Consider the following 21,796-nt stretch of genomic DNA (forward strand, 5'->3'; position numbering starts at 1 on the left):
TCTAGCTCAGTTCCTGCATCAGAGTCCCCAGAAAGTCTAGGAAGAGGCCAACAAGGTGGAGCTGAACTACAAGTTCTTAAATTAACAACACAAAACAAAACACAAGCAACTTTTCATTGGAGGAGCTACAAGACTGTATTTGTCCTTAAAAATGTCTTTGATCAGAAACCCAGAGATCTGTCAAACCCCAACACAAAAACAAATGCTGTGAACAGTTTCAGCAGGAAGAGCTCAGTTAGCAGGAATGCTGAGCTCCGGATACTGAGCTCTTTGATCTTCCCACTTCACCTTGCAGGAGATGAAAGGAAATCTCTGCTCCTGCAGGCAGCATATGGCACAAGCACGGGGGTACAACAGGCTGCATTTTACTGTAACAATTCTGGGACTAAAGGAAGGTAACATCTTCCTTTATCTCCCCTTGGAGAAGCAATCCAAAACCATTAAGGGTGACAGGGTTTCCTGTCCCTCCCTTCCCATGCTTTCTGTTCAAGCCTGCGCATCATGACCCCTGCACTCAGGTGCTTCTGTTTCCCTCAATCCTCACCCTGACATTCCAAGATCCAAGCCCTCTGCCGGCTGAGTGCCGCACTGTGTCCCAGAACGACCCTTCCCAAATTCCTTCCCCCTAAGTCACGCAGGGAAACAGAGAGAGCCTGTTACAATGACACTGCTCGCTGCTCTCCCTCCTGCCCTGCTGCACTCCGCCTTCCAAGCTGCCTCCAGTAAAATTCCTACTTCCAGAATGGAAAATTTCAGGCACAAACTTGCATAAAGTTACAGTGAAACGAAAACAGAACCTGATGTGCTCTTTTGGAAACGCTGACCCTTAATGTAACTTCTTGCCAGAACACACTTGTTACAAAAATGCTATTTGCAAGAAAGTCAACATTGCCCCAAACAGTTTTCTGTCACAGCTCAGACTAAGCAAAGGACATCACCTCTTCTGGCTTTTTTAGATGCCTTAAGGCCTTTGCTTATCACATTAAAGATTCCTGAAAACACTTGCACAGCTGAAGCTTTCTCTAAGTGCTTATAAGCCTAGAATGTAAGGTGATTTATAATCCATTTATACTAGAAGAATCAACATTAGAGAAGCATATTGCTTCAAGTCAGACACTGATTCTCTCCTCCTCATATATTAACTCATTCTTGTCTGTTCAGCTTATTGTAAATTATTGTGACCAAAAACTAATTCTGGTCTCAGCATTACTGGAAAGAGTTTCAAAAATATTTTTAAAATTTTCCAATAAATACTAACCACTACATAGAGAAAGCAGATTTTTTTTTGTTGTAATTTTCCATTAGTATGACTCCTTATGATCAGAACCAGAAAATAAACCACCTATTTCACAATTTCTTTGATATCAACTTGCAATCATGTAACACTTCAACCTGGCCAGGTTGACTTGAAGGTTTGCTATGCAAATATGGAATCACAATCCTACATTTACTATTTAGATTGGCTTTGCCCTTGTGTCTCCCTCCTTCCATCAGTTCAGAGAGAACCCCCTTTCTGCCAGACCTAGACCAACTCCTCAGAGGGACCACTGACATCCCAGATCTACTCAGACATCTAGAAAACTCACAGGAACACACAAGAAACCCACCCAACATTAGCCATTGCTTTTACCAGAGCCCAAATTTGCATTCTGTGAACAGTCTTGAACAGCTCTCAGGTGCCAACAGCTTTAAAACCACTACATGCAAATACTGTGAAAAATCGAACACTTCACAAGCCAAAAGTTTAGTATCAGCCTATTATTTTTTGTGCTCCCTGAACAAAGAATTAAACTACTGATCTGCTAGCTCAATGACACTGAATTTTATTGGCAACTCATTTTTACTGTATTTGCCAACAGTATTTTGTACAAGCACCAAATTCCTTCCAGCATCATGTGCTCCCCTCCTGAGAGGGCAAGTTTTCTGCTGCTTATCAGAGCAATCCCACAGGATGCTGTGTGGGCTTCAAGTCTTCAGTGGAGTAAGTTTTCTATTAGCAAAAATGCATGCTATCACCTCAGTAAAATAAAAACTGAGCTAAACATGACTGCATGGGCTGTCAGAACCAAACCAGTTCTATTTAAAGAGAGACACAGAGTCATTAGCCACAAGTTTAACCATGAGAACAGCAGGCAGCTCCCAGGGCACATGCAAGAAGTGAATATCAACAAATGATTTTGTGGGGGATGGTAACTTTCCTTGCTTTTGTATCCTCTCTAGAGACAGCTGAGAATATGCAGCTGCTCCAGCATTACTACCATTAGAGCATTGCTGAAATAACCATCTCATTACACACAGTAATGAAACTGTATTTTATTATAAGCAAAACAGCTTTTATATCAAAGAAACCAGGATCTATACACTTTTCAAAGAGCTACCCATGTAGAAAACACTTAGAAATCAACTTACATTTCCAATTAGAGGAGAAAAAGGCATGGAGTGTTACAAAGGAACAGAACCATCTCCAAAAGTAATCAGAAAAAAAGCAGACTTCATTATGCAACACCTGCCAAAATCCTGGTCCTTCCAGACAGCAATAATCACTAGCTCCAAATCACAGTATTCCAAAATAAGTGACTGCTTCTTCAAACTTGCTCAATGCTTTCTGCTTACCCATTCCAGACTTGCTGTTTGGCAAAGAAAATCTACTAGTCCACACAGTGTGCTCTTCAGAAGCATTTCAGCATTTCCTTCTTCCAAAAAAAGAAAACAGCACAAAGTCATGGAATACATATACTGCATCTTTTTGGGGGAAAAAGGAGGAAAAAAAAATGGGGCTGTGGAGAGGTGTCTGATGCAGTGAAAAAGCTACACAGAACTCATAGGCAACAGCAGAAGCATATCTGGGAAGCTTGGAGAAAGTCAGGAAACCATCTTCAGTATTCTGCATTGAAAGGGTAGCCCTTGTGACTTTTGCACCTGAAGGAAATCAAAAAGCAAAGATTATTTCACCTCCCAAAGACATTTTATGCAGCTCTAACCACTTCAAAGAACCACTAAGTGAAGACATGAACTGCATAAAGGCAAATTCTGTCTCTTTTCCTTGGTGACATGCTGCACTTCCAAACAAAAATATTCTGAGTGCCTTCTATTGTTTGGGTGATGGGACCTAGAGGTGCTTTGTAGACAACTAAGTCAAGGTATGGCTGTTTTAAAAAAGGAAGAGCTTTTTTTTGCAGCCTTCCAAAAAACACTTCATATCTGGACCTATGCTTCCAAGTCACAAATCCTCACATCATATTTTGAATGTTTATCAACAATTCCTGAAGAACTCACAGATTTTGTAATGTACTTTAGAGTGACAAGAAAGACAAAACACCACAAGCAAAGCTAATCGAGATTTTAAGTCTGCATCATGCTCATTCCTCCAATATGAAAAAAAAAAAAAAGAATGAGAAGCCTCTTGTAGCAATTCCAGCTACAAAGAGTCCCATGGTGACTCAACTGAAGTTTGCTCAATGCCCATCATGTTTTGGTGAGTTTTAAATGCTCATGTTATGAACATTTAAAAAAAAAAAACCTTACTCTGGGATGTTGAGTTTGCATATCCTGCATTTCAGCCATGACTACCATCTGTAACTTCACTTACTGAATTGTCACAATTTAATAGCTAAAGAAAAGCAAGTGGCACTTACATCATCATTTCACAGGCTCTCCAGTTTCTATTGAAGCTGAGAATAGTTGCCATCTCCTCTTTAGTCAATTCAAAGTCAAACACCTAACAGGAGAAAACAAATGGAAATCACCTCTTGGAATAAACCAGTGCTTGTAAGCAAAAAAAAAAAAAAAAAATTAAGAAAAAAACAAAAAAAAATTAAAGAACAAGTCCATAGTGTAGGGTGTTTGTTGGAAGTGACTGTTTCATGAAGGGAAAGCAAAAAGACAACTCTGAAATTCTGAGCCTCCTCTAGCTGGAGTGGGAGAGGGAGCTATTATAGACTCTTGGGTTGCATTACACATGCCAGTTGGATTAAGAAGTTTTGGGACACTGTGTAGCAGAATCCTCCATCTTCCATTTGTGAAGGATGCATCTTTCTGTGCTATGCCAAAGTAGAGGCTGCAAGACCTCCATATTCCACCTAAAGCCACTGAGTGTTTGGAAGCAAAATCCTAATCCTGAGTCCAGGCCAAACCACTGAACCAAGAGCAGCAACATGGTTTATGGACACCAGGACTATTTGCTTGAAAGTACTTGTTCTACAGAAGTTTTTTGGGGTGTGCTACAGCACTCAGGCCCCAAATAAGCTGTCACATTACTCATTCACATGACACAGAATGAGGAAGGATCACAATGTGACTGCTCAGATTATCAAGATACAGTGTTTGCAAAGCTTTGGTCACTCCTCCTCTCCCACTGTCATCTAAGTTCAGCCCTCAGGAGACTGCAGGGAAACTCATGGAGAAAAAAAATCAAAAAAACCAAAAAAACACAGTCCTCTTGTGAGGAAAGCACCCAGGAAGGGTGAGAAAGGACCACTGCTTGCTGTGCAGGGAGAAGCCAAGCCATCCCTGGCCCAGCTCACTCCTGTGACCCACCTGGAAGTTCTCCACAATGCGCTGCGGTGTGACGGATTTGGGAATCACAATCACATTTCTCTGGATGTGGAACCTGATGAGAACCTGCAAGAGGCACATCACTGCATCAGAGAGGAGATGGCTCCTGTTCCATGGCAAGCAGAGCCATGGTTTAGCAGTTTCTTGCTGTAAATGGTACAATTCAGCACAATTAACCCAATCTTTGGAGTTGCTTTGCAAATTATACCTGAACTCTAAACTGCACTTCCTGGAGAAGTAGAGGAGTGGTGGAATGCCACAAGGCTTCCTTTCTCCTCTCCCCTGCAATTTAGTGACACTCAATTCCTTTCCTTCTCACCCAGATTTTGAGTAGGCTATTCAAATGGTCCCCTCTTTGCAACAGCACTTGAGATGGCAAGACAAACATGGCAGCATCTGAAGATGGAGCAAGAAAATGGTTCTTGTGATGATCAGAGCACCCTTGCAAGCATGCATGGAAGGTCACACAAAAAACAAACCTGCATTGCTACCTAAGACCACAGGTGCCAGGGAATGAAGAGCCAGCCTATCCTCTGCATTGTTATGAACTGTCCTTCATGCTTTGCTACAGGAAGGAGAACCCTGGCACCCACCCACCTGTGCTGGGGTTTTGTTGTGCTTGGCTGCAATCTCCTTGATCTTGGGATCATCCAGAAGGGAAGGATCCTCAGGCTTAGCCCTACATAGAGGAAAGAAGATCAGTGGCAAGAAACCTCCAGAGGTCCAGCCTAGTAAGGATCTGTATCTGATGAAAAATTAATGCTACCCATGTAGTGTCAGTGCTTCCAGAATAATCCACACCAGCTCCCTGGCAAAGCAATCTTACCATGGTCTGTCAGGAGAGCCAAGGGGGCTGTATGCTGTCACAGAGATCCCTTTGGAGTGACAGTACTTGATCAGCTTCTCCTGGGTAAGGTATGGATGACACTCCACCTGCCAACATAAAAGCATCCAGACTGACAGTGACTTCAACATAGTCCAGGGATTAGTTTTTAATCACAGGTTAATTTTTCTGCTAACTCAGTCTCTAAGCAGTATTACACAGTCTTTTATTTTCTCTATGCCTCACCCCCATTCTACTACTCATAGTAGCTCTGCTTGCAGTCAAGGGTCCAAACTCCTTAAAACTTGACTGATCCAGATCATCTCCAGTATATGGGTGACCAGCCACAAGTGTCTCAATGGGACAGTAAAGTGCACCCCCAGGAGAGCTGTAAAATCCCAGCAATAAGATTGCAGACCAGGGAAGTACAAAGTTCTCTTTTCACCCTCAATTAAAAGTGTCATAATCACTTTTTGCAGCTGCCATATTAACTTCAAGGTCAGAATTGTTTCATTAATCTTTATTTGCTTTGTGTCAATATTCCCACTCAACAGCTCTAGTCTGAAAGTGTTGAGAATGGTTGCCTGCTACACTGCCCATTACAGACCTTTGACAAACACATGCACTCAGCATGAACTGCCATAAAAAATAGCTGTATAATAAAACACCAACTCCCTCACAGTGGGTTTGTGTTGTGGCAGGCAAATGCACAGATAAGGAGTGTGGAACAGGAACTGTTCACGTGTCAGGAGGCAGTGAACAAGCATGAATTCTTGATACTTTGCACAGAGGGACTTGCAGGATAGCTGCACACCAGGAAGCACTACTTTTCTTTCAGCAGGCAACAGCAAGAAGCATTTGGATTAGGCTGCCATTTGAGCCTCCTGCAGCTGCACTCTGAGGGCAGTCCCTGGAAACTTGTGTGGCTGGCAGGTGGAGCAAAGGAGTGCAAAACATGGAATCAGTTTACAGCCTCGAGTGCTTTATTTGTGCTTCTAGCTGCCTGCTGTTATCAGAGGCCTGCATGCCTGTTTCCCCTCTGAGACATGCTGGAATATTAAACACAACACACAGCTCCATTTTTAGGACATATTGTACATATTTGTTTTGCTTCAGCAGTTGCAGAAAGAACTATTTAAGAGTAACAGAGTAACTCAACTACTCAATAGATAGAATCTTGGAGGTGATGTCAAACAGGGGAACAACCAACCAACACACTCAAGGGCAGGACTGCCACAGAGGGACCCATTCAGGCAGAAACAACAGGCAAACAAAAACCTGAAGGAATTCAACAAGGCTGCATACAAAGCCACACAGGAAAAGCCCCTGGCAATAGCACAGGCTGGAACCTGACTACCTGTTCAGCAGCTGTGCTAGAAAGGACTTGGAGGGGGCTCATAACAGACTGAGCTGGACATGAGCCAGCACAAATGCAGCCAGTAAATTGTGAGAAGTGATCATTCACCTCTACTCCTCCTTGCTCTACCACCTTCATAGTACTGTGTGCAGCTGTGCTCTTCCCAGCTCTCCTCAGCAGCAGAAATACTGACAGGCTGCCATCAATCCAGCAGAGAAACTCCAGGATGGGTAGGAGCTGGAGAACCTGCTGTACTTGGAAAAGCTGAGGGAGCTGGGCTTGCTGTGCCTGGGGAAGGGAAGGTTTCAGGCTTCCTAGGAGCACCTTTCCAGTAACTAAAAGGAGGTCAGTCCAAGACAAGCCAAGCCCTTTAGTGGTGCTTGGAGAAAGGCAACATACACTCTCCCTGCCATACACTCAAGGGATCAGGGAGCAGTGACCTAGGAGCTGCCTAGGGAGGCTGTGCAGCCTCCATCCTCACAGCTTTTCAAGAGGGATGAAGCCCTGGATAACCTGGTCTGATCCTCCTCTGAGCAGATCATCTCCCAAGGTCTCCAGCCACCTGAATTTTCCTAAGATTTCACTCAAGTGCTGTCTACACAACTTCTACCCTACTGCCTACACTCCAACTCAATTTCCCCCTTCCTCCCAACCCTCCTCAAGTGTTGAGTCCATAAAGCATGATCCTGATCAATTCCCTCAGTCATCACCAAGAGAAACTGGTTTCTCCACAGAAGTGGAGGTGAAAAGGCCATCCAGTTCTCTATATACACATACACCAAGCCCTACTCTACTGCAAGGAAGTTTCTAGAGCTCATCTGCACTTCCCCTCCTCCCCTCATACAAGAGGGGATTCTGGAGCTGCTCATTGCCACATTTCCAAGCAATACCACAGAGTTCATAAAAAAACCAGCACCTTGGCAGCCAGAAGCAGCTGGAGGGTGAGCCTGAAGAACATGCAGTGTCTACTCCAGTCTCTCTCCCTACAACCTTATTTCAGAGTAACATCTTGGTAATTTTCTTTATAAAACCAACCACAACAAATGAAAACACAAAAGAACACCACCAAACATTTGCCTCTGACACTCTGCAGCTTACCTGATTAGTTGCAGGTTTATACTTTAGTCCTGGCTTGTTCAGGATTCTTTCAATCTGCTCATGGTTGAAGTTGGAGATTCCAATGGCTTTTACCAGACCAGCATCCACCAGCTCTTCCATGGCCTGACAGAAAGAAGCACAAAGTCAGCACCTAATATACAAAGGCAGGGCCTGAAGAACACGTGCTTCCTTACATGCCTTGCTTCCTTCATGAAAAACCTAAATTAAGCATTTAGATTTTCAGAGTTCAAGCTTGGAAAAAAAAAAAACAAACCCAAACCCTCAGCACTGGTGTATATGCACCATGCCTCCCATGCTCAAAGGACTCATTCTCTGAGATGATGGAAATTCACAGCAAGTCAGAAGTGGAAAATCACCAAACAAGACACAATTTGCAATTGTACCAGAGAGTCCTTTCAAGGAATTCTAAGTACACAAGATTGTCTTCTGTTCTCAGCAGTCTCTGAGCTCTCATTACCTTCATCAGTCTAAACTTTCTCCTGCTGTGGCTGAACTCACCTCCCATGTCTGGAGAATATCTGTGTTGCTGGGGATAGCCATGCCTTTGTCATCTACAGGGAACAGCTCCTCTCCTGCCTGTCAGTGAGAGAGAAATTGCTTCAAACACATGTTATTAGGAGGATGGGTTAACACCAGCTGAAAGCCATTATCCTATAAACTAATTACAGAACAAACTAATCCTTACTGTTACACTAATTATCTACATATGTATTAGATGTTAATACTCACCATCTATAGTCTTCAACCTTTTGTTTTGTTTTCACTTGGTATTATGGCTTTTTTTGCCTACAGTCAACCCAGTAAGGACAGATACTTCTGATGGACACTGTGCCCCATTGCTCATCAAAACTAAAGTCTCCACTTGTAGTACAGAAAGCAGAGTTATAGCCAGTTTACAAAAATACACAGTTGTTACCTGCTTATAACAAAGTGCTTGAGTGAAAGGCATGAGGACCCACTCAGGACTTGGAATGTTTTCACCTTGGGACCAGATTTCCTGACAGCTCTTTCATGGGGAGTCTCACAGTTTAAGCTCCTGGCATAGGGAAGGTTAGAAGACCCTGTGTCCCAATTAGGACTATGTGCCAGGTAACAATTTCATTTAAAACCAGTTATTTTCTACTCATTATTTATATCACAACACATTTTCACTTTGATACTTCTGTCCATGTGAAATTAAAAAAAAAAACAAATATTATAAAGAACAATTCATCTTGGTAGCAAGAGAAAAAATTTCATCAAGCACTTGCTGAAAGCCTAAGCTTGAACATATTAAAAGTGAGACATCAGTTCCTTTGCATGCAGTCTGTAGAAGAGTTAGGAACTAAAAAGTTCAAACCCTAGAGCCTGTGGAATGCTAAAGCTCCTATAGCAAAAACTGGACTGTATGTAAGAACTTAGTGATTAAAGACAAATGAAAGAGAAGCAATCTCTTATTTTACATATGTAATATGCAGAGGAAAGAACTTCTGTCAGACAGCAAAGCACAGTCCTCTTCCCACAAAGAGGGAACCACACTAAGCATAACTTTGGACTCTTAGAAGGGAATACAAGCACTAATCAAAAGGAAAGAGATATAACTTCTGCTTCCAGCAGGGAAGACCATCCCCACATCCTTCCAGGACCAGAAGGGCAGCAGATGCCAAGCAAGCAGGGATCTCAGAGGTAAAAACCAGCAGCCTGGCTCACATGGCCACAGTACAGCTGAGCACCACAGCAGTGTTGTTACACAATATACAGAAGATGATTTGTGCAACTGAAGGAATCACTGGGTTATAAAGCTACATAACTCTTCATAATTGCCACTCAGAGACAAGGGCACTGCTGGTAGTGTACCTTGAAACCAAGAGGCCAGTGGATGAGGTAGAGATCCAGGTAATCCAGTTTCAGGGCAGCAAGAGTCTTCTGGCAGGCTCCCTTCACCAGCGGCTTATCATGAAACGTGCACCACAGCTGGAGACAAAAAGCCAAAGCACATTGTGACCTCCTGGGTTTAAGCTCTTGGAACTCTTCTGCACATCCTACATCACCAGACCCGTACCTTACTGACGACAAAGAGGTCCTCTCGTTTCACAACACCTTCCTTGATTTTCTTCTGGATCCCTTCCCCGACTTCGTTCTCGTTCTGGTACACATAGGCGCAGTCCAAGTGCCGGTACCCGGCATCGATGGCAGCCATCACCGCAGCTGTCACCTTCCCCGGCTGGGACTGAAAAAAAGCCATGGCAAAAAAACCCCCTCATCAGCACAGCACTGAAGACCTTTCTCACGGTAAGATAAAGCTAAGAAAGCCACCATAGTCACAGCAAAGCTCGGTTAAATAAGAGGAGATGGCAGCAGCGGCCTGGGCGGGTGCCGCAGCGCTCGCAGGGCCCGGCCGCGCTCCCTCCTCCCCCCGTCCCTCCCGCCGCCGGCCCGGGGAGCGCGGCCCGGTACCTTCCAGGTGCCCAGCCCCACGATGGGCATCTTGGCGCCGGTGTTGAGCTGCACGTAGGTCGCCATGGCCGCAAACACCAGCAGCGGCTGAGCCCCCGCCTTTAATAGCGAGCGGGGCCGGGCCCGCCCCGCCCGGCGCAGCGCGGGGCTGCGGGGGCGGGCCGAGCCCGGGCCGAGCCGGGGCCGTGCCGGGGATGGGATCGGCCCCAACCCGGCTGGGTAGGACAGCCCTGGCCCCCGGGACCCTCCCGCAGCCCCTCGGTCCCCTGGAGCCTCACCCAGGGCTGGGGGTGACAGAGCGGACATGGGACAGCGCTGTGTCCCCGCTCCCCAAGGGCTGATGGCCTCGTCCGCCAAGCGCTGAGCCCCGTGTCGGGGATGGTGACCCGGGCTGGTGCCCCTGGCCGGAGTTTGGTGGCCCTGTGTGCTGATACAGGGACAGGACAGCAAAAATCTCCTTGTGCCTGTTTCCTGAGAGCCGGGAGAAGCTGTTCCTGCACCAAGTGGGACAAACGCGGCTTCCACTGCGAGCCGTGGCTTAGGAGTAATTCAGGATAGAGTCAGTAAAAAAATAAATAAATAACTAAAAAAAAACAAACAAAAAAAAAAAAAACAAGCAAAAAAACCCCAGCTTTATTTTGGATTGTAGAAGAGGTTTTTTGCAAGTGTTTTGGAAGTCTCCAAAGGGAAGCAGTGACATTTTAACGAGTGACATAAGGATCGTGTTGTCCCTGTGTCTTTAGGGAAGTGCTGAGGACATGGCAGAATAAAAAGCACATTGTAATCATACAGGGCACTGGCCAGCAGTCTCACACCAGAATCTGCCTTCCATGCTTCTGCAGACAAGCGTTTGCTGTTCTGCTGAAGACGTCACAGCGCAATGGAAAAAGCCAGACTTGCCTGGGAGGCTTTGCTGATTCATGTGTGGAGAGTTTCTTCAGGTGAGAGTGTTTTCTCTGAGTGCCTCTCTGCAGATTCATATTTCTTGCTCCGTTTAGCTAAGGGTTGCAAGGTAATTGGTTTTGCTCTTTAATGTTCCTCCTGTTTTGTGTCAGCACCATCAGGCATCCCTGGCAGGATGCAATGTGCTTTCACTTGGATCACAAAACCTTTATACAACTTGGTGCTTCTCTCTTACTTCTCGGGCTAAATTTTCCCTCGTGGTTTCAAGTCAGTGAGATGCCTCCATCCTGTCCCAAGGGGATTCAGGCAGAAGTTCTGTATTTTGTTTGTGCTGTTAGCTCTTCCCCCTCAGCTCTGTAAGGTCAGTCAGCTCTCCTCTGTTCGCCTCTCCCGAAGGTCTGGTGGTGCCTTGACAGAGGAAGAAGTACTGCACGTGTCACCCTGTGTCAGCCAGCCTGCTAAATCTTGTGCCCTGTGTCCTTGATAGCATGGCCATGTCTTTACAGAGACTGCTGACAATGAGGAACTGTGAGGGGGAAGAGATCCTTGCTTTCTTTTTTTCCCCCCCTTGATCCACATGCACTGAAATAGGGTGTAACATCATGAGTTTTCAGTTTGTTTTGCTGTCTTTGCATTTAGCAACTGTAATTTCACCACAGGCTGTGACTTGGATGATCAACAGTGTTTAGAATCTGAGAACAGGGCCCAAAATAATGGAAGTGGGTATGTCCTTAACAGCAGTGTGTACCAGAGACACCCAGTGGCACGCTGAAAAACATGAAGGTGAAGTAGGGAGGTGACAGTGCTGCAAGGTGTGATCATCTCTACAACTTCAGATCATCTCTGCAACCTCAGAGCTACCCACAGACACAGGCATGGCTTAAAGCAGGGTTTGGAGGTGAGGGCATGCAGGTTTCAAGCTTGAATGGCTGGGAAGCACTGCAGGAATTTCTGCTTCACCTGGAGGTAGATTTATCTTGCTCAGTGGGAGGTTTGAGTTCACCCCCTGGATGCCAGGAGGCAGATCTGAAGGGCTTGGCCAGCCCTGACTCTAGGAGACCTTGGCCAGGAGCATATCTTGGTGGATCTCCCAAATTCTTAGAGCTGGTGATGCTTTTTGTCCTCATGCTTTTGTCCCTTAACCACACCTGCTGAAATAACAAGCTCTGGGCACAGCCAAGGATGAGGCAGTGATCCCACCACCCCTCTCTGGTGAATATTGTGTGGCAAGGGCAGATTTAGTGCAGCAGGGGAAACCTGGGCAGGGGGGCACAGCCAAGAAGTGGATCAGTGAGAAGAACTGTGGAAGGAGCAATGATCCTGGCTCTGGGAACACACAGCAGTGGAAGTAGAGAGCCAGTGCATGTCCAGGAGGGAGTACACACAGTGTGCAATTGCCTGAAGGGAGGACACACCAGGGCTTGGTAGGAAGATGTCTTGGAAGAGAGAAACAGATGCTTTCTGAAAGCTGATGGCAAAGTGAAAACAAAGCCTCTTCAGGCAGCCCAAGGCTGCAAGGCCTTGGAGGTGAGAGTGCTGCTCCCCAGAATGTGAGTGCTCTCTTGCCTGTCCTTTGCTCAGAGTGAAATTGCAGAAATATTGAGCACGTGCAGCAACTGTCCCTGCAATGGCTGTGTCAGTAATGGGAAACTGAAGCAAGTGGGATACAGATTTTTGCCTTCTAAGAGCAGAGTTCTGGGAAGTTTGGGCTCTCTGCTACCCTTCCCAAGGGAGAAAGGTTTTAGGACCCACCAGTGAAAGGCTGTGGGGAGAAATCATCTGATCCTGCTGATCCCACAGATGAGACTCCTCCCCAGTTGTTTGGACTGCTGGACTCTGTTTACAGGCAAAGGGGAGGAGACCCTGAAAAAGTGGTGATCCCTGATGCCATGCCTGAAAGCCCCAAGGTCTGAGCACAGTTAGTACTGGTATCACTTGATAAGCTGTTGGGAAATCAAGGAGTAACTTACATACACTGTACTTTTGGTGCATGCCAGAAGATGGGCAGATTAGTGGCACAAGCAAGGGTAGAGCTGGGAGTTCAGCTTGGAAAGTGTTTTAGAAGCAGTTGAAAATATGTTGACTGTTGCAGTGTTGATGCTGATAACTTTGTCTGTGGGAGAAGGGATGGGTTTGGGATATGTGTCATATGTTCACACTGGTGAGGTGTTAACTGCACTGGTCTGCAGGGACAAGGGGTGGGTTTATAATGAATATGCAGTTAAGATGATGATTGTGTTAAAGATGGAGTTTGAATAAGGGAGAAACAAATCTTTATAGTATCTTTCAATTAGGAGCAGGGAGGAATGTAAAGAACAAAACTTGCAGATGGTATCAAGGGATGGCAGTGGTGACCTGTGTGGAAACCACTGAAACAGATATAAACAGCCTGTCCCATGCCAGAATTTCACTGTACTGTGACTCAGGAATACTTCTGGAGACCAGGGAGATCTATGCTGAAAGGACTTAATTCCTTTAAGGTGAGTGCAACTGGTGGATGAGTTATGCTTGAACAAGGAAACCCCTGAAGGCTCTCTGGTGACTGGGTAGCCCATGATGGAGAAAGTATTCACTAAAAAGACAGTGCTCCAAACTTTTGCATCATAGTAATATTTATGGTTCAATAAAAATATGTGTTTGATTTCAGGAGAGCTAAGTCTCATCTCGGCCTGGGGATTACAGAAGGTCTTCTGGGTTGCTTCCTTTAGGAAGCTGCAAAGCAAATGTGAATTTTTGTGAATTGCCAGTGGAAATTTTGGAAATAAGTCCATTAGGAGCTCATTTTCTTGAGCAAAGGTTTTGCTCTTTTGCCTTGAAACCCAGTGTGCAACTTCATAATTGTTTTTGGTCACCTGCCCAGAAGCTGGGAGCAGAAAAGTGACACAGCCCCAAAAGCAAACACCTCCTGATCTCCCCTGGGGCTGTGGGGCCAAGGGCAGTGGGATGGGTGGCTGGGCTGAACGGGGAGGAGGATGGAGCTGGAGGGGCTGGAGCTGTAGCCAGAATTGAGCCCTGAGGCTGACAGGGGGCTGAGCTCCCAGTGCCAGCAGCCAGGTGCCCTGTGTGACATCAGGGATGTCCCTGCACTGCTGGGTGGCTGAGGGATGGCTGCCCTCTGCTGCCTGCAGGGAAATGGGGAAAGGGCTGGCCCAGGGAAAATCCACACGCCCAGGAGGAAACCTGGCTGAAAACACTGCTGACCACACACCCGTGCAGTTCTGCTTTGGGAGCTGGTTTGGGTTTTATCCTAAGGGAAGGCTTTCCCTAAGTAAGAAAAACTCCTTTCTCAGTTACTTCTGGGATCATAAAACTGCTGGTCTTTATTTCACAGATTTTTCTCCTGTAACTGCCAACTATCCTCCTGAGCCTGTTGCATTGATGCAATATAAATTTAAAATGTGACAGTGTGTTTCAAAGTCTCTCCCTTGCTAAAATTATCGCAGGAAATTATTACAGCCCCCATTTTATTCTTTTGGAACAATTTTACTGTGTCTTTCAGAAAGAATAAACAAAAGATGATCACTGGGTACATATGCTGTGGCTTCACTGGCTGCAGGAGGAGAAATGCACTAAAAAAGTCAGATCCATTGATAGGAAGAATATCAGGCCAATCTCTGAAGGAGGGCAGGATATGAGCATCTTCAGTATTCTGCATCAAATGGGTAATCCTTGTGAGTTTTGCCCCTGCAGTGAATAGAAGACTTTGTTTTAGTCATAATTTTTCTTTCTAGTTTTGCTTAAATAAGCCACTAAGGTGGGATCTGAACTCTGAGGGATGAGCTCATTCCAGATTTGTTTTCCTCTATAGTATGTGTTTTTCATACACTTGGAACATCCCAATCACTTTGTCATTCAGGCTGTTGGCATTCTAGGCAGTATTTAGATGTAAAACCTCTGTGTATATAGTATTCATAATTATTGGTTTGGAGAAAAATACTGAATGCTCCCACTTACATCTTCATTGTATAGACTCTCCAGTTTCTGTTAAAGCTGAAAATAGTTGCCATCTCCTCTTTAGTCAATTTGAAGTCAAACACCTAAAAAGAGAAACAGCTGGGACATTTGAACAAAGCAGAGGCTGTAAGCAAAATCCACAAAATTAAAGAGCAAGTCTGCAAGGGAGGGTAGCTGGTTAGAAGATGTGACTGCTTCATGAAAAAGGCATCTCTCTGTATCTCTCTGCATTGGCAGAGGGAATAGAAAAATCCATCCAAAGTTGCATTACACATGCCAGCTGTTCCAGGACACTTGGCAGGCTCTTGCATCTGCCACTTGTGAGAGTTTCCTCTTTCTGTCCTATTCCAAAGGCACATCTACAAGTTTTCCATATTTCACTTAATCTGTCTAGGCTTTTTGAAATCCCAATGACCAGTTGCAGTCCAAGACCACTGAATTAACAACAGAGCAAAATGGTTTGTACAGCTGTTTTCTTAACACTGCTTGCTCTACACAAGCCTTTTGTGGTGTGCTGCTGCACTCAAGTGCCAGTGAAAAACCATGTGGCAATTCATCTCCAGTGTGCAGAATACAAGACACCATGTAAAGTGACTGCTAGAATTACCAGCATACTAAAAAACCACTTGGTTCATTCCTGCTCTCCAACTGTAACCTAAAGTTTAACCCTTAATAAGTTGGAAGTTAGAAGAGTCTTTGTGTACAGATTATGAAAAGATGTCAAGACTGAACTGTGTTTAGCAGCTGTTTGCTGCTGTCACCATGAGACAGTTTCATTTCCATGGCTCTGTTAATATAAAGCTAAAATAAAGCATGAAAAAAGATGAGCATCTCAAAGAGTGTGTAAACAGGCAAAAAGCCTGGTGTTCTTGCCTGAGCTGGGAAGAATGATAAAGGATCTTCTCCCTTGCTGCACAGGGAGGAGCCAAGCCATCCCTGCAGGGCAGCACCCAGCTCACCCCTGATCCCTCACCTTGAAGTTGTCTGCAATGCGCTGTGGGGAGGCAGATTTGGGAATCACAATCACATTTCTCTCGATCTGGAAGCGAAGGAGAATCTACAAGAGCAGACATTTGAATCATTCCTCTTGCTCTGGAAGAAACACATCCTGTTCCAACAGCTCTTATCCCTGTTTCCAATAATTCTGATCCCTGCCTGAAGAGCAATGTGGTGGAGCCTCTCTCCTTTCCCATCCAGTTTTGGGCCAGTCAGGTCTTCCTGCTTTTCTATCAAGATTTCATTCTCTGCAAGAGGACTTGAGATGAAGACCAAAACATTCCAGCATTTGAAGATGAGTCAATAAAATGTTTTCATGATGACATTCAGAGGACAGTTGAGAGTGTGAATTGCAGGTCACACAGAAAACAGACCCTGCACTGCTGCCTCTCACCAGAGGTGACTGGGAACAGAGCCAGCCTGTTCTCTGCATTATTATTATCTGTGTTACAGCAAGAGCTACCTACAGTCTGGCATCCATGTACCTGGGCTGTGGATTTGTTGTACTTGGCTGCAATCTCCTTGATCTTGGGGTCATCCAGCAGGCAAGGATCCTCTGGCTTAGCCCTACACAGAGGAGAGATAACACCAGAAATCTGTTTTGAGATCAATGTCTAATAGTACACCTGGTGTCTCAGTGCTCCAAGTGTTATCCATGCCACCCTCACAAATTGCAAAGCAGCCTTACCATGACCTGTCAGGGGAGCCAAGGGGGCTGTAGGCTGTCACAGCAATCCCTTTGGATTGGCAGTAGTTCACCAGCTTCTCCTGGGTCAGGTATGGATTACATTCGATCTGCCAGCAGAAGAGTACAGATATTGATGGAATACATCTGTGACTTATTGCAGGGATTGTTTCCCAATGCATTAAAAGCTGCTATTTATCCTCATGTGCCAGTCTTTGCAAAGTATTATTCAGCTCTGAGATCTCTTGTAGCTCTAGGCCTTTGCTCTGGGGAAAGAACATTTCATAAGGCTCACCTCTGGGTTCTTTGGCATGTTCTGAGGTTCTTGTCAGATTTCTAAGCAGTAGCTTAGCAAATATTGAAAACTTGTATATTCAGCAATGGTGTGGAGTGGGATGAGAAGGACATGCTGCATCTGTCCTGTTCTTCCCCTCTGTCTGTTCTAGACATAAAAGCTCCCATTCTTATAAATTAGTGCCCCTTACTCATGTGCTATAGTTTTGGACAAAGATGCATGCTTTTTTTTGCAACTACAGACAAAGGAAGGACTGGCAGGCTCTGAAGACTGAGGGAACTTGGTACTCTTAGTGAATCTGCAAGAAGTACTGAATTCAGAACTGTAAGAGGTGTCTGAATCTGTCCAAGACCCCTTGAAGGCATAAACTTCTGCAGCTCCTTAATACAAAAGGGCAGTGGCTGCTGTATGCAAAGACTAGGTGATTTTTTAAAATGTTTATGTGTATAAAAACATTTTATTTTTTATTTTACATAAATCAGGGTATACACCAAGAAGTCACTAGTGTGTAAATGCTCTGCATCTGTATAGAAGTTAAAACTGCATCTCCTCATTCAGCTCTAGTTGGATCTTTATAATCCAACAAAATCAGTCACTTGGCAGCTCACCTGATTATTTGCAGGTTTGTACTTCAGTCCTGGCTTGTTCAGGATTCTTTCAATCTGCTCATGGTTGAAGTTGGAGACACCAATGGCTTTTACCAGCCCACAGTCCACCAGCTCTTCCATGGCCTGGCACAGAGAAGCACCAGTGTATGTTATATATTATATATATTTTATTCCTTGTGTGGCTTCCAGTAATTACTTCCAGTAATAGCTAACATGATTTCCCACCATGGCTGAACTCACCTCCCATGTATCTAGAAAATCTGTGTTGCTGGGGATAGCCATGCCTTTGTCATCTGCAGGAAACAGCTCCTCTCCTGCCTGTCAGTGAAAAAAACAGATTGAAACAGATTGATTATTTTTATTGGCAAGCTAATACCAAGACAACTGAAGACCATGTGCAGAAAATACTAATATTTGTCTCCATTTTTCCTGGCAATTTTGCCAGCAATCATTCCTAGTAGGAACGATCAGGAATCATTCCTAGTAGGAATTCACGTGTATGTCCTAGACCAAGCAAAGTGGTGACTCACTAAAACACATAGAGATGAACAAGTCAAGCACTTGTGGAGCAAACAAGCTTCCTGTACTCCTCTATTATTCCTTTAAGAGGGAACTGTGTTTGTTCTGTTAGTTTTGGGTTTTTTTAAGGACCTGTTAAAATCCCAGGAACATTTAAGTCAGGTTTAGGCTAAGCCACATCTGCTGAACCAGGCACTATGTAAACACACATGTGTCCTGTGAGGGGAGCCTCAGTTTAAGTTGGTGGCAAATCAGAACACCCTGGATGTACAAATTCAGAAATAGAACCTCACATCCCCACATTGCTCCACCTCCAGCGTGCAGATGTCAGAGTATTATGCCATGACACTTTATTCAAACTCTTTGTTCACATAAAACTAACCATGACAGCTTTGCCAGTGTGACAAACAGTTGACAAGCTCAAAAGCAACAGATAGGATGGGGATCTTAACCTGTCTGCAGCAGAAAGAAAAAGCCAAGACTAGACACAGACTGAGCCCTCAGCTCCTTTGGAGTACATGAAGAATGAGATGTATTTCATGCACTTCTGACATGGATGTCAGAAAGTCTCACCTTTAGAAATCCAAGGTCTGTGGAACAACTTTAAGACTCCTACAGCAAAGCTCAGCTCAATCTGTACTGTGTTAAGGACTCACTGATTACAGTAAGAAATGGAAGACAGAAACATTCTCTTGTTCTCTGTTTCTGTAACATGCAGAGGAAGGTATTTCTGTCAGGCAGCAAGGTACAGTCTTCCTTCCCTCAAAGCAGGAAAAGATAGATAATCCAGCCCAAAGTTAAGCAGCATGAGTCAATCTTGCAGCCAGAGGCATGACCTTGGTGCTGGGTCTGCCTCCCCATTATCAGGAGGGCAGAGTACACAGTGCAGGCAGAGACCAGAGAGCAGGACAGGTTGGCAGCTCCAGAGCAGAGCTGGCACAGCAGGCACAGGCTCTTCCTGGAGCAGCAGTGGTGCTGCAAGTGCTCCTGGCACTTCTGAGGAGCTCTCCCAGCAGAGACAACCAAGGGCACTGCTGCTGCTGTACCTTGAACCCCATAGGCCAGTGCATGAGGTAGAGATCCAGGTAATCCAGTTTCAGGTTGGCAAGAGTCTTCTGGCAGGCTCCCTTCACCAGAGACTTCTCATGAAAAGTGGACCACAGCTAGAGAAAAAAAAACAAGGCAGATTGTGACCTCCTGGGTTAAAGCTCTTTCCTGAAGAAGGAAAAAAAGTTTTCACACTTTCTGGGACCATTTCCACTTAGCACGTTATTTTGAACAGTCCCATGAAAATGAAGAATGTAAAACATATCTTAAATAATGCTCTACAAAATGCAATGACAAAAAGAAGTTTCTAGCTGTATGGGTTTGAGCTATTCTCCTAATTACTCCACACTATAGCACACAGCCTTTCCCCACTGCTCTGAATTTCCCTCTATGCATACATTGGCACACAGCTTTCCCCTGGATCCTAGGTCACCTTACCTTGCTGACAACGAAGAGATCTTCTCTTTTCACAGCCCCTTCCTTGATTTTCTGCTGGATCCCTTCCCCAATCTCACTCTCATTGTGGTATGCATAGGCACAGTCCACGTGGCGGTACCCAGCATCGATGGCAGCCATCACTGCAGCCTTTGCTTGCCCTGCTTCAGACTGCAAAAAGAAGGTTCAGATCCCAAACCAAAGCATACAGTTATCCAGCAACTAAAGAAACACATACAATGGGGGTTTAAGTTTTTTCCATACCATGTTCTTAAAGCTCTCTTAATCTTACAGATGCAGGCTCCAGCCATTTATCCATAGCCCCATTCCCAAGCAGGCTCAGCCAGCAGCCAGGCAGAACAAAGCCCCCAACCCTGCCAGAGACAGACCAGGGGGAACCGAGTTTGGTGCCAGGGAGCTCTGCAGGGCCTCTTGTTCAACATTCCTTGCTTCCCAGTGCTGTGTCTAAGAAAAGAAATTCAAATGGCCCAGCTAGGAAAATTCTATGGGGAGGGCAGTGGTCTACACCTTAGTCATCCACATCACTTTGGAGTGTTGTACTGTGATCTAGGCACATCCTAAATCCTTGTCCTGGGGCACATCCCACCTGTAATTTGAACTTTATGTCAGCTGCTTCCTTCAGAGACAGAGGATGTGTGCAATTCTTTGTGTTCCTATACCCTGAAAGGGCTCCTGAGAGCTGTGCACAATGAGATGTTGGCATATCTTGTTCACAAAAACCCAGGAATTGTATAGACCAGTGGTTCTGTAGTCATCGTAACAAGAGTGCAAACCTCTTTGTCAGAACTTGCCTGAAACGCATGGATGGTTTTCTAAAGCCACACCCTGTGACCAGATGATTCCCGGGGACCTCGCCCAGATTAGAGTTACTCAGCACAGAAGCATCAGGGAAGCGCTCAGTGCAGTGGCACGGGAAGGGGCAGGAGAGGGGACCGGGGAGCCGCGGGAGAGCAGGGGATGCAGGAGGGATGGGATGTCGCGATAGCAGGGGATGGAGGAGGGATGGGATGTCGCGATAGCAGGGGATGCAGGATGGATGTGATCCGCGCATCCCGGGCGGGCACGGAGGGACGAAGCCGCTCCTCCCACAGGCTGGGGACACCCAAGGGTCACCTCTGTCCGGCGACAGGAGGGGGACGGCAGGGATGGAGGGCACAGCAGGGAAAGCGGCTTCAAAAGCAGCGGAGACCGATGCTCGAGGGGGACCGAGCATCCTCGGCGGCATCCTGGCGGGATGGCGGGGATGGCAGGGGGTACATGTCACCGATGGCGGGGATGGCGGGGGGGACATGTCACCGATGGCAGGGGGTACATGTCACCGATGGCGGGGATGGCAGGGGGCGATGTGACACCGAGCTGTCCCCGCTCCCTGCCCATCCCCGAGCGCTCCGGACCCCTCCGGACGCGGACCCAGCCCCTCCGAGAGTCTGAGAGCGAGCGGGCGCTGTCCCCGCTACCTTCCCCCGGTACCTTCCATGTGCCCAGCCCCACGACGGGCATCCTGGCCCCGGTGTAGAGCTGCACGGAGGTGGCCATGGCTCAGCCGGAGCGCTGCCCGCTGGCACCGCCCGCGCTGCCCTTTAAGGAGGCAGCGCCGTGCCCGCCCCGACCCGGGACAGCCACAGCCCCGGCGGCAGGAATGACGGGTTTGTCCTTACTGGTAGATAAAACCAGTACTGAGAGATAAAAGAAGCGATGGGATGGATTCTACTGATTGGTGAATGAAAAAAAAAAAAAAAAAAAAAAAAAAAAAAAAAAAAAAAAAAAAAGATGTTTGGCTTTACAAACAAGCTGTAGGTTTGCCGATAAATGACATTGGATGTTGAAAGAGGAAAGAAGCAATGGGGGAAAACTATGAATTCTAAAGGAATTAAAAATTAAAAAGGGGGGTTATATATTAGAGGGGAATCTCAGGTATCAGGCGTTGCTGGAAGTCTGTTCCTCTCAAGCCCATGGGGAAGGAGAGAGGGAAATCCTGCCAGGAAATTGGGATTACGTCCTCCAAAAATTCGAGAGACCCCAGGGGAATGCCCTATGGCCTTTC

The 21,796-nt window shown here is 45.8% G+C and overlaps 1 protein-coding gene across 1 annotated transcript; it reads right to left on the bottom strand.

The window, feature by feature from the left end:
• Window positions 1-2,298: 2,298 nt before the first annotated feature.
• On the bottom strand, window positions 2,299-21,377 carry LOC306800762 (uncharacterized protein). The gene is made up of 19 exons (XM_079303090.1): window positions 21,223-21,377; window positions 19,735-19,902; window positions 19,296-19,412; window positions 17,971-18,048; window positions 17,731-17,853; window positions 16,831-16,937; window positions 16,628-16,709; window positions 16,120-16,203; window positions 15,147-15,229; window positions 10,290-10,716; window positions 9,895-10,062; window positions 9,690-9,806; window positions 8,352-8,429; window positions 7,833-7,955; window positions 5,381-5,487; window positions 5,152-5,233; window positions 4,537-4,620; window positions 3,636-3,718; window positions 2,299-2,919 (listed from the first exon to the last, which is right to left on the bottom strand). The coding sequence occupies exons 1-19, from the start codon at window positions 21,286-21,288 to the stop codon at window positions 2,877-2,879; spliced, it is 2,220 nt and encodes a 739-aa protein (XP_079159216.1). The 5' UTR covers window positions 21,289-21,377; the 3' UTR covers window positions 2,299-2,876.
• Between the last annotated feature and the right edge of the window lie 419 nt (window positions 21,378-21,796).

Source organism: Erithacus rubecula, assembly GCF_903797595.1.
Source record: "Erithacus rubecula genome assembly, chromosome: 4".
NCBI classification, from domain to species: domain Eukaryota; kingdom Metazoa; phylum Chordata; class Aves; order Passeriformes; family Muscicapidae; genus Erithacus; species Erithacus rubecula.

Bases quoted from the DNA above. Each gene is read 5' to 3' on its own strand.
- LOC306800762 (XM_079303090.1), bottom strand. From the start codon at position 21,288: ATGGCCACCTCCGTGCAGCTCTACACCGGGGCCAGGATGCCCGTCGTG. The intron at 9,807-9,894 runs GTACGGGTCTGG...TTTTGTCTCCAG, and splicing joins ACCTCTTTGTCGTCAGTAAG to CTGTGGTGCACGTTTCATGA. The intron at 5,488-7,832 runs GTAAGCTGCAGA...TTATGTTGGCAG, and splicing joins ATAAACCTGCAACTAATCAG to GTGGAGTGTCATCCATACCT.